General features: G+C 32.0%; 1 protein-coding gene across 2 annotated transcripts; it reads right to left on the reverse strand.

The window, feature by feature from the left end:
* Window positions 1-1,195: 1,195 nt before the first annotated feature.
* On the reverse strand, window positions 1,196-10,180 carry snf (U1 small nuclear ribonucleoprotein A snf). Of its 2 annotated transcripts, none has more exons than XM_014430832.3 (6): window positions 9,223-10,180; window positions 8,918-9,009; window positions 7,563-7,735; window positions 5,198-5,396; window positions 3,353-3,458; window positions 1,196-1,961 (listed from the first exon to the last, which is right to left on the reverse strand). In XM_014430832.3, the coding sequence occupies exons 2-6, from the start codon at window positions 8,979-8,981 to the stop codon at window positions 1,802-1,804; spliced, it is 702 nt and encodes a 233-aa protein (XP_014286318.1). In that variant the 5' UTR covers window positions 8,982-9,009; window positions 9,223-10,180; the 3' UTR covers window positions 1,196-1,801. The 2 variants fall into 2 exon arrangements, with proteins under 2 accessions (XP_014286318.1, XP_014286317.1); XM_014430831.3 differs by having other exon boundaries at window positions 9,165-9,294.
* Between the last annotated feature and the right edge of the window lie 5,429 nt (window positions 10,181-15,609).

Consider the following 15,609-nt stretch of genomic DNA (forward strand, 5'->3'; position numbering starts at 1 on the left):
GTAGAATTATAACACCTAAAGGTAAATTATAGTATAAGTTAGCCTTCACTCTAATAATAAATTGAATAATTAGTCAGTTTTTATTTTGAGAATAAGTACAAAATAATCTTGGATCAAGCATTTGGTGTTTTTAACCCACTTGGAAAGCCACCTATACCCTTGTAACACCCAAAATTCAATCTTGAATGGGACTCTAGATGCTAGAAATTAAGCATCTAGTGTCCCACTCAAACAGCTACCCAATTGATAGAAAATAGTGTCTACTATGACGAAAGTCGGACACCTCAGAGGCCAGGATTCTCCGTGAATGGACTGCTTTACACTTACACAATTTTCTAAACCATTCAATGTTTCATCACTTTGTTGGAACTTGTGAAAATTATAAGTTCTCATGAGATGAAGAATTAATTTCATGAACGATAAGAATACATTTTTATTCATCTATTATCATGCATAACTATTCATCTGAAGTACAATTTGTAAGATTTCAGTACTGAATCTTTTTTGGCTGCTAATCACAATCATAAAAATAAATTCACTTCACGTGATGAGATTGTGCCACTTTTTTTTTTTATTTATTTATTCATTTTGTGTACTATCAGTGGAGTACAAACCATAAGGGGCCAGGGGAGATTATATTTTTAAGCCCCTAAAAAAAAAAAAAAAAAGTGCTCACACTGAATTTAAATAATAGAGCCTGGGTTTCCAGTGAGCTAGCTCAGTTATAATACATTTTAAGAAATTACCCACTATGTATAAAATACATAAAGACATTAATATAACTCATGATGACAAGAGACTTAAGGTAGAATAATAGTAAAACATTGAAAAGTGGTTAAAACTGGAAAATTTCATGAATCTGCCCTCTGTGCCTGCATTATCTTATCTTAATTTTAAAACAGACACTTAAAACGAGTAGTATTGGTCGATTTACCACATGTCACAATCTCTCAAGAGGGGATTGTACCACCAAAAATAATAGAAGGCAATCCTTCCCGGCCAACCCACCCTGATTTGACGATGGTCATATAGCCTTAACACATTTATTTAAAACGAGAAGTGGAGACTTAAATTAGAATATTAGTTTTTCAATTTAGCAACATTGAAAAAGTGGCTAAAATTGGGATAAGGCCTTAAAAAAAATAACTTTTTAGTAGAAATAATAATAAGTGTGATAACATTAAAAAAAAAAAAATTTAAACTATTCACAACAATTTTTAATAACATTTAAAACTACAATCATCACCACATAGAACTCAATTAGAATTCAACTTAACCTTATCTTAAGTTAAGGAATCTTAAATCAGTTCAAATAATGTTTCTTTTGTTTTGTTTTTCAAACTATCTAATGCTCATCATTTTACATATTTACAATAAGTTAGATAGATAGATTAGATTCTTTAGAGAAAAATGTTAAAAAAAGCCTAATTTTTTTAAATAAGCAATTAAAAATAAAAAAGAAAGAAAGAGTTATTTAATATCAAAATTAAACTTATCTCCTATATTTATTTTGTAAATTTTATATACTACAAAATTACAAATCTTATTTAAAATGAGTTTATAAATGTATATACATAAAAGAAAAACTTCTATATTTTAGTTGGATCTATAATTCAAACAGAATTTTAAAAAAATAATAATAATAAATAAAAAAAAAAAAATACTGGTATCAACATTCCAAGTGAGCAAGTGGAAAATTACATTATTTATAGCTTAAATGTAAAATAAAATTAAAGTCAGATGTTGAATATAAAAATGTATATAAAAAGGTAGTGATTATCACTAGATCTATGGATGAACACTATTTTTTGGCAAAAGAAATCTTCATTGCGTGTGTAGGAGTGATCTTGAACCCATTGAGGGCCATTTTTGCTTCCGCTGATTGATGCTCATTCTCAAACTCAACAAAAGCGATGTCATGCCTATTGGGAACTAAACGCACTTCCTTAAATCCAGGAAACCTGAAACAATTTTATTTTTGATGTATATATTCATACATAAATCTTCAGATTTAATTGTTAAAATATTAAACAGTGATAGGCTAATATTATAATATATATATATATACGCTGTGTGTATAAACAGCATACAAATATATGTGGCTACGCTATTTGTCTATAACAGACCAGTAATCATTAAAAGTATAGATTTTAATAATAAGAAAATGTAGATTATAACAAAATGATGACTATATGGGAAATGACAAAAATTTGAAAAAGAAAATACAAAATCCAACTCAAAAAATCTTGCAAATTATTACACAATGATTTATTGCTTAAATTAATAGTGATTTAGTCAGTACTCATCATACCAAGGCTTAAAAAAATATTAAGGATTGGAAATCAAATAAAAATTTCGTGACACCACTGTCGAGCTAACAAAATATAAAAATCTTCCCAAAATTATCCTTGGAGTGGTTGAGTATATAGGAAAATATGAAAAAAAAGGTGCAAAAGAGATACTGAAATACATTGTATATTTGCTATTTTAATTTTTTTTTTTTTTTATATATTTTGAGAAAGTGGCATTCACTTGCAGTATCTCTGGCATATGCTTGGGGCACCCCAGGATGCCTTAGCATCCACTTTGGAAACCCATGATCTAGAATGTTCCAAGAGATGAATAGTTTTCAATTATATGAAAAACTAATAAAACTTTGACAAGTTACTATAAGAACCTCTGCAAAATACTTCAAAAATATAGGTACCAACATATATTTAAATTGCAATAAAATGGGTACTATTTGAATTATAGACAAAGTTTTTTTTCTAAATAACTTTTTTCACTGCTCTGTCTTCAGAAAAATAAGGACTGAAATTTCATCAAAATCATAAGAGCCGACATAGCAATACAATTTAGAGAGGGTTGCACTAGTTTTTTCTTCATCAGTTTCAAAAGTAGTTTATTAGAAATAAAATGTGACTACTGGGTTACCAAAATCAAGTTTATTTTGGATTAATTACAATGAGACAGTGTTGCCAGGGTATTTAAGTCCTTATAATAATTTGATAATAAAAATTAGTAAAAAGTATTGTGAAGTAAAAATTTATTTGTTTATTTTATTTATTTTTTTTAAACAACTACTTAAGCTACTTTGAAAAATTCTGGACACCAAAAGAACATGATATTAAAAAATATATGAAAAATTGGGAGTTTTAACAGACAACTATTTTCAACGTAGAATAAGTTGGGACACACTGTCAAATATGATTTAAAATTTAAACAAAATAGACAGACACAACTGAGACAAACACTCAACTTCAGTTCAATGTCAACATCGTGACTATTGAAACCAGCAGCAAACCAAAATGTAAGTCTAAATAGGTAAATGAAAATATAAACTTCTACTTACTGATTGAACAACATAGACAACATCATTTCGTTAGTCTCATCTGGAAGATTTGTCAAGAAGAGAATCTGGTTAGGAGGTTGCTCAGGAACATTGGCAGAACCCATTCCTAAAATGAATAGAATATATTTTTATCAAGTGTAATATAAATATAAACTTCACCATATACACTTTACTTTATAACAACAATGGAAGCACAAAAACAAATACTTTTTTGTTTAGTTAATAATCAAATCCTTCCATATTTTACATGTACCCATTGTTTATTATTGCTAATAATGAAAGATGTTCAATTATTTCAAATTTAAAAAATTAAAATGACTGTTAAAAAATAAAAAAAATTAGCATTTAAGCTCTGTTATTTCAATCAGGATAAGGCCTAGATGATAATAAAGCCCATGGTAAGTTTAATCAAAATTGTCATGAGCAGTTTTTGAGAAAATGGTAAAATCAGTGATATAAAATAGCACTATTGGTAAGTTGAATTTAAATTATTTAATTTTTGCAAGAGGAGACCATGATGAGCGGTAACTTATTTAAACAAAATGTTTTTTAGTGATTCTACACCAAAACATATTGGACATGTGTCCTAGGATTTGTTTCAATGGGCCCAATGATTAAAAAAAAATTATTATATATCAGTTTAGCAATTTTTTTACCAATTGATTTGTTTTATTGTGTAGGATAAGAACAAACATTGTCATTGGTATTGAAATAGTTTAAATGTACAAAAATCCTGAGAAGCTTCCAACAAAGTGGATAAAAAAAAAAAAAAGGTTAGATCTCAACCTCGATTAAGGAGCTTATTTGACCTTTTCCAACAAAATATTACCCTCTAGCAGTCTGTTAGTGAGTTGTAGTATAAATTACAAAGGCAGGATAAATTATCAACGAAAGCGAGCTATAATATGCCTACAAGCTGTCTGTTTTTTTCTAATTTGGCTAGATATAATATTTTTTGATTACTAAAACATGCATACTTGGAGGTAATAAAGGAAGCTAAAGATCAATCAGACAAAAATATTTTTTTGCCTACTTTACTGGAAGCATATAGGTTTTTTATACATTTAAACTCATTTAATAGAATCAGATATTTTCATTTTATTTTTCACAATAAATTGATACATAATAACACTACTATAATATGAGAACTATATTGTAACAATTTGGACAGACTGACATAGCAAAGTGAAGTAAAATATGTTGCTAGGGAGAAAGAAAGTTGGTATTTCTTTTTTGTACTTCAAAAACCTTGAAATACACAACTCCATAGAAATAGAAAAATACAATTTTTTGCTCAAAATTTCCACTTTCATGAGTCTTTGATTTGTATTCAAAAAGTCACAAAAATTGCATTAACTTCAACAGGATTCCACCAATCCACACAAACATGATTTAGGGCCCCATTAAGTCATGAAAAGACACAAAACAGATCTACATAAACAAATTAGAGCTGGAAGTATAAAAGAAAACATTTGGAAAGTTTTCTTTGGTTAAAACTACTTTTTTCCCCTCACAAAAGGATTCAATTTTTAAATTGAAAGAGCAGAAGTTTAGCTTTCAAACAATTTCTTTCTAACATTGAATTTGGATAAAATTCCGAGGAGTAAGGTTTGTTTATGTGAATACTGAGCATAGGACGAAAATATAACATCATTTTTTTCTAGGCTCCTCGGGGCCATTAGAATAAATGCTAGGACAGTTATCCAATATTTTTATATGTAGAATCATAAAAAAAATAGGTTAAAATCGATGATCCTTTCGTTCTCTCCTTCCGTCTGAGTTATAGAGTATTAGATACTAATGAAGTATTTTTAAACATTAAAAATAATAAAGTAGAAGTCAAACCTGAATGAACAGGATGGAGGGGGTGACGAGCTGGCTGTGCAGCAGCTGTTCGTGCTTGCTCCTTTCCAGCCTTCTTCTTTGCTTTCTTATTCTCAATCCCAGTTTCTTCTGGCAGCTTCTTTATCTTCTTTGGTCTTTCAGTGTATGTTCCTTTCAGTTTAGCTATGACATCTGAGTCTGTCTTACTGTACTGAATTTTCTATAATAATAAGGATAAAATTAATGGAAAGAACAATAATTAATTTATTTCAACATAAAATAGTATGGTACAGTCACAGTAATAAAAATTCGGGCTAATATGAACAATTTTTTAAGGACCACTATTCTTTGTTTATTAAAATATAATGATTTTTTGTGATAAAAGGTGATTTTTTGTCTTTGAAATTTGTGGGATAAATTTTTTTAAATCATTTTCTAATCCTATTCATATTATAATTCAGTAATTAAAATTTATTACAATAATGACGCTGCTAATAGTAATGGTTAAAGACAATAATTTATTTGAATTTTTAATTGAAAAAAACCATAATATATACTGGAAATACATAGTTTATTATCAAGTAATTTATTTATCACTTATTTACACTTCAAAAAGTATAAATGGTTATTTTAAATTTGACAAATAAATATTTAAAGTTTTTCTATTCATATTTCACCCTTTTTTTTTTTAACATGGACATACAATATGCATGTTGTAACATTCATTTGTTTATCATCACATCTCATGTCGTTTTCATAATTTTTATTAATAAATGTTTGATACACACAACATATATAAATTACATTTATTACAGTAGTACATTGCTTTATCACGTTCAATAAAGAACCATAGTAGATGACAAAAAAATTAGCACCCTCTAAAAATTTGAGGTTTCACATTTCAAGATATGTAGAACACATAAATCCGATAAAAAAAAATAATAAACCAGTTCATCTGCAGTCCACGGTTTTTCTCTATAACTACCAACTAATATTCATATAAAAACCCAAATCTCAAGAAAATTGGGCTGGGCTGGTAGTTTTAAGAAAAAGCCGTGGACTGCAAATGAACAGATTTATTACTTTTTTATCGGATATATATACAAGTTTTTATTTCATAAATATAAAATAACAATAATCACTACACAGCTTTGGAATAAACACTTATACAATACAATTTTCTTGCAACTTATTGCATAACTATTTTATACAATTGGATAAAAATAAATTGAAAAAAAAATTGATATATAATAATAAAATACACACTATTTTTTTTCTTTTCATTTTATTACTATTAGAAAATATCTTATCATTAATGGTTTGCTAGAAGATTTATTTTTTGTTACTTTTATTCTTTTTTTTTTTTTTTTTTTATTTCATTTACATTTGATGTTACTATTTTTCATAAAAAATTGAAATATTTATATAAATATAAACTGCTCCTTGGTAATTTACTTCAGTCCATTTATGTATCTTGTTGTTTTCTATTTTTCATTTAATTTTATAAGAAGTAAATTTTCATATAATTTTTAATATAATAGTTGGTTTTATTTTAATGGTTTCCTCTTTATCAATTTACTGTATTTATTATCTTTCATATAATACAAACATTATTGAATGTCTATAATATTTATCAGAATGTTGAAGCTATTTAAGCATTAATTTTTTTTTTTTTTAATGATTATTATCTCTTTTTTTTTTTTCTTTCTCTATTTATTACTTTTATGATGTTTTACTATTCCATTATTTTACTTTAAGGTCCTTTTTGATGCTTGTTATGTTATTCTAAAGGGACATCCCAGAATAAATAAAGATTATCATTATTATTTACAAATGAATTTTAACAGAAGTACATGTTTGGGTATCTTATGTTTATATCTATGGGTTATTGTTTTTGAATAATTTCCCATTTTTGCTATAATGGAATACCTTGAAATGGGTCAATTTGTATATGTATTCATAAAAGGCATCTTTAATTAGTTTTGAGTGCATTTTAGTTATTCTAATGTAATGTGAATAGTTATAACAATTCCGAGGCATTTGTTTTGAAATACTTGTACTTTTTTTAAGTTGGTGAGGGATTTTACTTCTCACCAATACCATGAATCATATAACAGAAAATAAACTGAAGAATATTTACAAAAATATTTAATACTGCACTGAGTTGTCAAGATCATGCAAAGAAAAAAATATGTGGAAAATAAAATTCTTTAAAATACAAAGAAAATTTATAAAAGTACATAATGCTGATTTAGAAAGTATACATTGTAACGGGGTAAAATGAACTTATAGGTAGCACTTAGTAAGTTCTCTACCAGTAGATAAATAAAATTCAACTAAAATATTATTAACAGTAAGATACTAATATAATAAACATCATCATTACCATTGGTTTTTCATAGAATGGGAAACCCTGCATTGACCTTAGAGCATTTGTTGCACTGGCAATTTCTTTGAAAATAACAAAAGCTTGCCCTCTCATCTTTAACGTCTTAAGCGCAACAATGTCCATGATTTGACCGAATTGAGAAAATATGGCATAAAGTGATTTCTTCAGCTCTGCAACAAAGAGAAAGAACATTGAGTCCCTTTAAACAGAGAAATAATATTAAAGAAGTAACAGGAAATAGGTGTTCTATTATAGATACCATAATGAAGGCAAGGCTTGTTTAATTGTTCTGAACCAAAATTATTACTTATTCTAGATAAAAGTTAAAAAAGGATATCTCAAGAGAATTCAATGGATAACAGTGGATGAAAAGGTCTAAGGTATGAGAAGAAGAGGAAGTTCAAGAAGTCAATAGACTAAGATGGTGGAAAAAGAAACTCGCCAGTTGAGAGTGAAATAGTAAATGGCCTGTAGACCCAAGTCACTACACCTCCAAATTTTTAATCATTTATCTGATATAATAGCCTCTCAAATAGTGTACTTCTAATCATTAATTACCTGCTTAATTTCTATTCATAAGGATTCTTTGAGAGTTTCTTCTTCCATCTCATGAGCAATTGACGACTTTATTTAAGTTAAAAAATTATTATGATGCAAAAGAAAGTATATAATTGTTAATTAAATAATAGCTTTACAGAAAGTACATCAACACAATATTAAAATTTACTAAAAAATAACTTTTAGATATTTATTTCCCTAAGCATCTGTAGAGTCATCCAAGAGATGCGTATGAAAAGTTATTAATACAAGCAGTGCCTGCTTTAAATCGCTCTGTTATTTTGAAGTTTCATCATATAATCATAAAAAAAAATTTTCATCAAATTCATTAATAAGTAAATGTAAAAAGTAAAAGTAGATGAAAAATAAAACTTTCATATCTTCTATTTTTGTTAATCTCTAAAGGGAACTAAATATGGCTATCTTTATGTATTAACATTTTTGTTGAGTAGGGCTCTTTACTTCAATAAAATTTGACTTAAAACACTCCGAGATAATATTAAATAATTCTAGTAGATAATGAAATTATCGCAAAATTGACACATAAAAAACTAAGAGTAACTGTGTTTTATTAGAAAACAATTTTCAATAAACTGGACAATTTTACTGAATACCTGATACTTATCCAGTTAACAGTTAAACTTAAAGCTGAACATGATTTGTTTCACTCTGTATTCAATTTAACACACTTGAATATTTGATCGTATACAGAGCAGAGAAGCAATCTTAGAAAACAAAAGTATTTACACAGCAAAATGGAAAATAGGCATAACAGATAATGCAACTAATACTACCTTCTTTCTTGATTTTTTCATTTAGATTATTTATGTAGATCGTGTGGTTAGGTTTAATATCCATTTCTTCAGTCCTTCAGCAAATTAAATATCTGGAACAAGGTAAAATTATAATTTAATAAAGAAAACCGAATAAATCAGAAGGTTATAAAGTGCCGGTTTACAAACAACTAAATATAAAGAGAACCAGAAAATTGTCATAATATTCAGATAATTAAAACAAAATCCACAAAGAGAAATTACTCACACTTAGGTAAAAAACAGTAAAATATTTTAATCATAAAACCAAAAACATTTAGACCCACGCTCAAAACACAAGACTCGATGCAGAGAAACTGAGTCCCAAAGAGAAAGGAATCTTCAATGATTCGTGAAGAGTGATGAGGTAATAGTTGGCCGAATGAAGAAGTTACTTAAACTAAATTATTCTTGACAGCTATGTTTTTCATAGGGGCTATGTTAATTAATGTTAGCGTTCTTTTCGTAATATCAGAGATTATCGTTTTATATATAAGTCGCATTTTTAACAAGGAAATAACCCTAACATTATAAACACGGTAGCAAATTCTAAATGAAAAAGATAAAATTTAAAATCATCATTCAGACAGTTTTTTGCTTCCTTAATACCGATGGTAGGGAAGTTTTGTTCTTATGTAGGAAATATAACACAATTAGTGTCTTGAGAATCGAAAACTACTACTCGCACTTTATATTTTATACATCAAAAAACAACTTTGGTTCCATGTCTGTCTATAGACAAATCCAATTTTGATGAAAACTGCAAGGAATTAAGGGGTTTGGTTCTTTGATGGTCTCATATCACGTTTTCCATGTCCCATATCATATTTTCCTTGGCACATCTATATTTCGAAAACCGCTCATGCGATTATTCATAAAGTTATGTATTAGTGCAAAATAAATAATTTAGAAAAACTACTTCGGAAATAACCCTATTAGTCACTTGAGACGGTGTTTCATATTGCCTCTCCTTAAACGCATTGTTGGATTACTAGTGAAGTTTTCTATAATTATTGAAACTTGGTATAGTACTTCCACTGTAGGCTACTGTTCCTTGTAAGTACCGTGGGCCTTTGCATCTCTACACACCGAAAGCTCTAAATATCTAAATTAAAGATGAAGAAAGTATATTGATTGAGTTTTCATAAGCCTTGAGCTTCGTTTTGTTGCGGACATCCCGTTCCGTATGATAGATAGGGTTATTTCCATAGTATGTTTTTAAAACAAATTACTTTTTATTTAACTAGAATTTTGTTCTTATACCCGAAAATCAATAAAGATAAAAAATAATCTTAGCTCATAGCAACACTCAACAATCAGCTGATTTAAGGAGGTTATAAAATGCAATACAATATTTTAAGCTCAAATTGATTCAAGACACTGACGAGATATTATTGAGTGACTGGAGACACTGAATTTAAAATTGATTGAGTAGTTCGATCTAAGAATAGCTACAAAGCAACAGACAGACAGATTTAACTCACATAGAACAATACTTTTTCGGTATTTTGAGCTCAAATTGTTTCAAACGAATCACGGTTGCTGGTGAATAATTTGTCATCAAACTTGAGAATCGATTGAGTTATTTACTCAAATATGGTTATATACCTGAAAATGGGTGGATTATGAGAACTCCAAACGCTCTTTTGGCTCCACCGTAGCGGGATGAAAATGGTCCTCCATCGTCCATCCATTTCGTCGATTCACACCCCAAACTTTCGCTTAGGCCTGCCTAAACGTATTTTCCCTGACATACATACATATATTTAGAAATAGTTCGCCCTATGTAGCCTGAAGCTAGAGGCAAATTGGTGATTAGTGTATTGATAGTCCCGGAACAATTTTATGAATTTCCATTTTCTACTTTTGCTTACATATACAACATGAGGGAGTTGAAAATATTCCTTCATGTTTTAGGTTTTAGACATCATGGAAAAAATTTGGAGATGTGTTTGTCTTTCTGTCTGTCGTCAAATCCTTGTTTGGGCATTACAGTTAGTACTACAAATACGATTTTGATGAAATTTTCAGGGATTGTGTCTTACCGTTTGTTGCTTGATGGTGTCTTACCAGCATATTGGATTACACATCTATATTTCGATAACAACTTGTTGGCATTGAACTTCAGTTGGAGATGTTGAAGTTATTTGAATATTTCTGGCCCCAATTTCAGAAGTGAGGTACTCCACATCAGATGGCCTCACTTATTATGCATGTTCAATAGATAGGGTGCAATGGATCGGAGATAAATTGGTTGGGAGAATTTTATGAGTTTACACCCTAAGTCCTTGCAGGATGGAAACTCCATGCTGTAAGGTATAACAGTCTGTACGGGATGATAAGTCCTAAGGGAACAAGTATAAGGTCCTAGCCAGTGCTACAGGTATTTTTTGTTGATCCTGGTGGATCAAAGGCATAGGATATAGAAAGAAGAATAGATCCAGAATATACTTATCCACTAATGTTTATTACTACTCACTGCCTCCCGAAGAGGTGAATCCATGAGACAGATTGGTAGTTGGTTTTCTATTTTCTATGATTACCATAGTGGCATTTCTGAGCTTAAAAATACCATTGAGAGATGATACATTACGACATTAGCTTTTATGGGATCTGAATATTCTATTGTAATCGTTATTGATTCAAATTATACATTTATGAATATAACAATAATATAAATAATTATACACAAGTTTAGAAAAAGTATTTATACAATTGTTGAAAATTAATGTTAAGGTAACTTGGCTGAAGACTATAGTGGTTCATATCTTGGAAGTTAGGTCGCATCAGGTTGGCAAGTGGCTCTACAATAGTTATTTGATGACCAGCCGGTAGTAGCAGTGTTGCTACAGAGGGAAGTTGTTGATCAGTGTCAAAAGATCCAATATACTTTAGAAAAAATTCCAACCATTATTTTAGTTTAAGTATGGGCAAACGTATTTTCCTCAATGCTCCTATGTTTTCAAAAGAACTCCTCTGATTTATCTACACTTGGAGGAAAGTGGAAGATCAATGTGAAAATGGTTCAGTATCAATTTTATCAAATCTCATCCTAAATTTTTACTTATACATTTACAAAAGTATTTGTCTTGACATGCATACATTGCACATGGCTCCTCCCATTGAGTTTATTCTCAAACCACTTGTAAAATTTTAAAAAAATATTCATGCGATTGTTTTAGAAGACCTACCAGCCATAAGCCAATATCATACTCCGGACGAGGTGGACACAGCAGTTGAGTGGATCACTAACACCATCAAGAGGGCAGCCAATATGAACATCCCAAGATTCGCTCCAGTCCCCAACGCCAACAGAAAGCCACCGAAGCACATCCTTGCTCTGATTGGCCTACGAAACAACCTGCGCAATGTCTTCATGCGCACCGGGAATTACAGCATAAAACCCGCCATCAATGCAATGATCCGGCAGATTGCATAACTCATGAAGAATTGGAAGACGGCGCTCAGGTATGACCAGCTTCGCAGAACCCACGATGACCCCAGACAGTTCTGGACGCTGGTCAGGACCTTCGTTACCAAGAGGAGGACTGTGCATCTCACCGATGGGAATAACCTGATGACGTCGGGTGAACAGGCTGCCCTCCTGGCCTCAAGCTATGCCGCAGGGGATGCTCAGCGGACGACTAGTGCTCCTCCGCCTCCACCAGGAAGACCTCTGAGCCCAGTCGAGAAACCCATTTTCTCCATTTTTGGCCGTCTAGAGTCGGTACTCCGTCGCACCAAGGGAAAAAAATCCTCAGGACTTGACGAGATCCCCAATGTTCTACTGAAGATGCTTCCCAGGAAGGGTAAAGCTTACCTGCTGAATATCTTCAACTCAGCTATGAGGATCTCTTACTTCCTAACTGCCTGGAAGCGTGCGATTGTGGTGCCATTCCTCAAGCCAGGGAAGACGGGGAACTCTCCAGAGCACTATTGTCCAATCAGCCTCCTCTCGCACATGAGCAAAATTTTTGAGTGCCTCATACACGACCACCTCATAGATCACTGTAGGAAGGCTGCTGTGATACCACCCGAGCAAACCGGCTTCCAAAGAGGTGTCTCGTGTGATCATCATTTGGTGAAGTTGCAGGCTCACACCATCGAGCGAATGAAGAACAACTACGCAACTGCCTTCATCTCCTTGGACTGTAGCCAGGCCTTTGAGAGCGTATCCCACCCGCTGCTACTTCGCCAGCTGGAGGAGTTCAGGTTTCCGGCCGCCCTGTGCCGATTGGTCGAGAACTACCTCAGCGATAGATCATTCGTGGTCAGGGTTGGTGGAGATTTGTCGCCCCCAGCCTCCACCACCTGCGGAGTGCCTCAAGGGTCTGTGCTTGGACCTCTATTATTCGTAGTTTTCACAGCTCCAGTGGTCGCCATCAAACATCGGCATGCAATGGTAGCACCCTATGCAGACTATATAGGAGTCTACGCTTCCAGCATGAGAGCTGAACTGGCCCTCCACCACGCACAAGCCGCCTCTGCCACCATCGTAGCTGCTCTCAAGAAGGATGGCATCAGAGTTAACCCAGCCAAGACGGATGCTATCGTCATGTCCTTTCAGAAGGGCAAGAAGAGCAGACTACCCCTGCGGTTCGTCGTGGATGGCGAGGGTCGGAATATCTCCAACACCATCCTCTACCTCGGCGTGACTCTTGACCGGGACCTCACCCTCTCCAGTCATGCCAAGGGGAGACTCAAGCTGGCCCGGCAGAAGTCGCATAGGCTCTACCATCTCCTGACGTCACAACAACTTTCACTGCGCCTGAAGCTACAAATATATAAGGCCATTATTCGTCCAATGCTGCTCCATGGTGCACCACTAATGAGACACCTCTACAAAATGACACTAACCAACCTACAGAGTTTCCAGAACTCCCCCCTAAGGCGAATAGTACGAGGAACATCACTCCAGCGGGCCAGGAACAGAGAAATTTGTGCAGAGCTCCAACTCCCAACCGTGCCAGAATTCATAGGCCGTAGGCACATCAAGTTCTTTGATGGGCTGAAAGCCTGTACCAATCCACTGTTCCGAGAAATCACCCCTCCACCAAGACCTGGGTGGCAGAGCACTGTTCCCTTGGTCGATGTTCTCGCCTTGGGAGGGACTTCTGGCTCTACAGCCTGAAGTCATCACTTCATCAACGCCAGCTGGAATAGCCCCTCCCTATTCCTAGTATGCTTACGGCAGACTCATGCCATCATTGATGACACCACCTTCAGCGGACCCGGCAATTTATCTTATAATGCCACTCTGGCAAACCAAGATCAATATTTGCCTACAAATATACATCCATTTTTATTGTATATATTTAATTTGTTTATGTTTATTTTTCTAGGTCAGAAAAAAAAAAAAAAAAAATGCGATTGAAGTGAAATTTCTCAACACCACCGCAATTGGTCATAGATTGATAATCAAGCACCTACCACCCTTTCCAAATTTAAGTTCTCTGCAAGTATTAGCCAGTTCAAGGGCAACAATTTGGGTAAATGCTTTCAATAGAATTTCTCTATGTTAGATGGTCAGCTGACTTCTCTACTCTGCTTCTCAGGCGTTTCCAGTCTTTATAACACCTTTTTAACAATTTTTGAAAACCGTACTGAAGATTTTAAATATAATCTTATCTTCATTGAAAAAATTTCTAATTCTAATATAATCTAAAGATATAATATAATATTGGAAAGCCACAGATTCAGTCAGTTTCTATTTAGTTGTTGGAAGCTTATTTTTTGTGATATAAAATATCAAGCTTCACTTTAATATCATTTAATATCAAGCTAAGCTTAATTTTGTGATATAAATAATTCTTGAATTGAAATAAATTAATGGTTCGGTAATGCTTATTTCTTTTTAGTCTCAGTTAAATTTTAACAGATTATTTAGTTTTACAGTTTTCTTCTTTTTATTTTGAGTTTAATGATCAAACATTTACTGACATAAAAAATGGGACTGTAGACTTTTATAGACATAACTTTTATGAAATAAGAATTGTAATACAAACTTGAAAGGATAGAAGAAGAGGAAGGAGGTAAAATATTTATTAAATAGGCAGTTTCCAAAACTATGGTTTATTAAATGATCAAGCATAATAAAGAGATGGTGGGTTCTATGACAGATTTGTTAGGAGATCTGTGAAAAACATGCTTTTTATGAAAGTCTTATTATGTTATGAAGAAAATAATAACAAGAATTTAGAGTTTATAAAATTTAGGAAATTTCATAGAAGTTATATTTCAGTTTGCAATATTCCAAGAAAATTGACAGGAAAATTAGTTTTTATAAGCTGGAATAAAGATTCCAAGTAAGTAATCTATAAGTAGTTTTCTTATGTAAAATATATGTGAAGAAAGAATATCTCCTTGAATTTTTACAGGTGTTTTCTCAAACTAGTATGAGAAGTAATTTAAATGTATTAATATATATTTTATGTGTTTGCTATCAACTTCAGTACTGTGATCTATCCCTTACTATACAATTTATTTCTGAATGCCTGGTTTCAACTTCGAAACATAACATTATATGTGGACTAAAAGAGAAGTACAGTAGAACTTCATTTATTCATCCTAATTGGATCCAAGACATGGTCAGCGAAGTGGGAGAGTGAGTTAATTTGAAGTAGAGAGAAATACTTTATTCATATATGCTGCCTAAATACATTAGGTTGCTATCT

This window comes from Halyomorpha halys, unplaced genomic scaffold (genome assembly GCF_000696795.3).
Source record: "Halyomorpha halys isolate HHAL.00 unplaced genomic scaffold, Hhal_1.1 Scaffold914.1, whole genome shotgun sequence".
Lineage (NCBI taxonomy): Eukaryota > Metazoa > Arthropoda > Insecta > Hemiptera > Pentatomidae > Halyomorpha > Halyomorpha halys.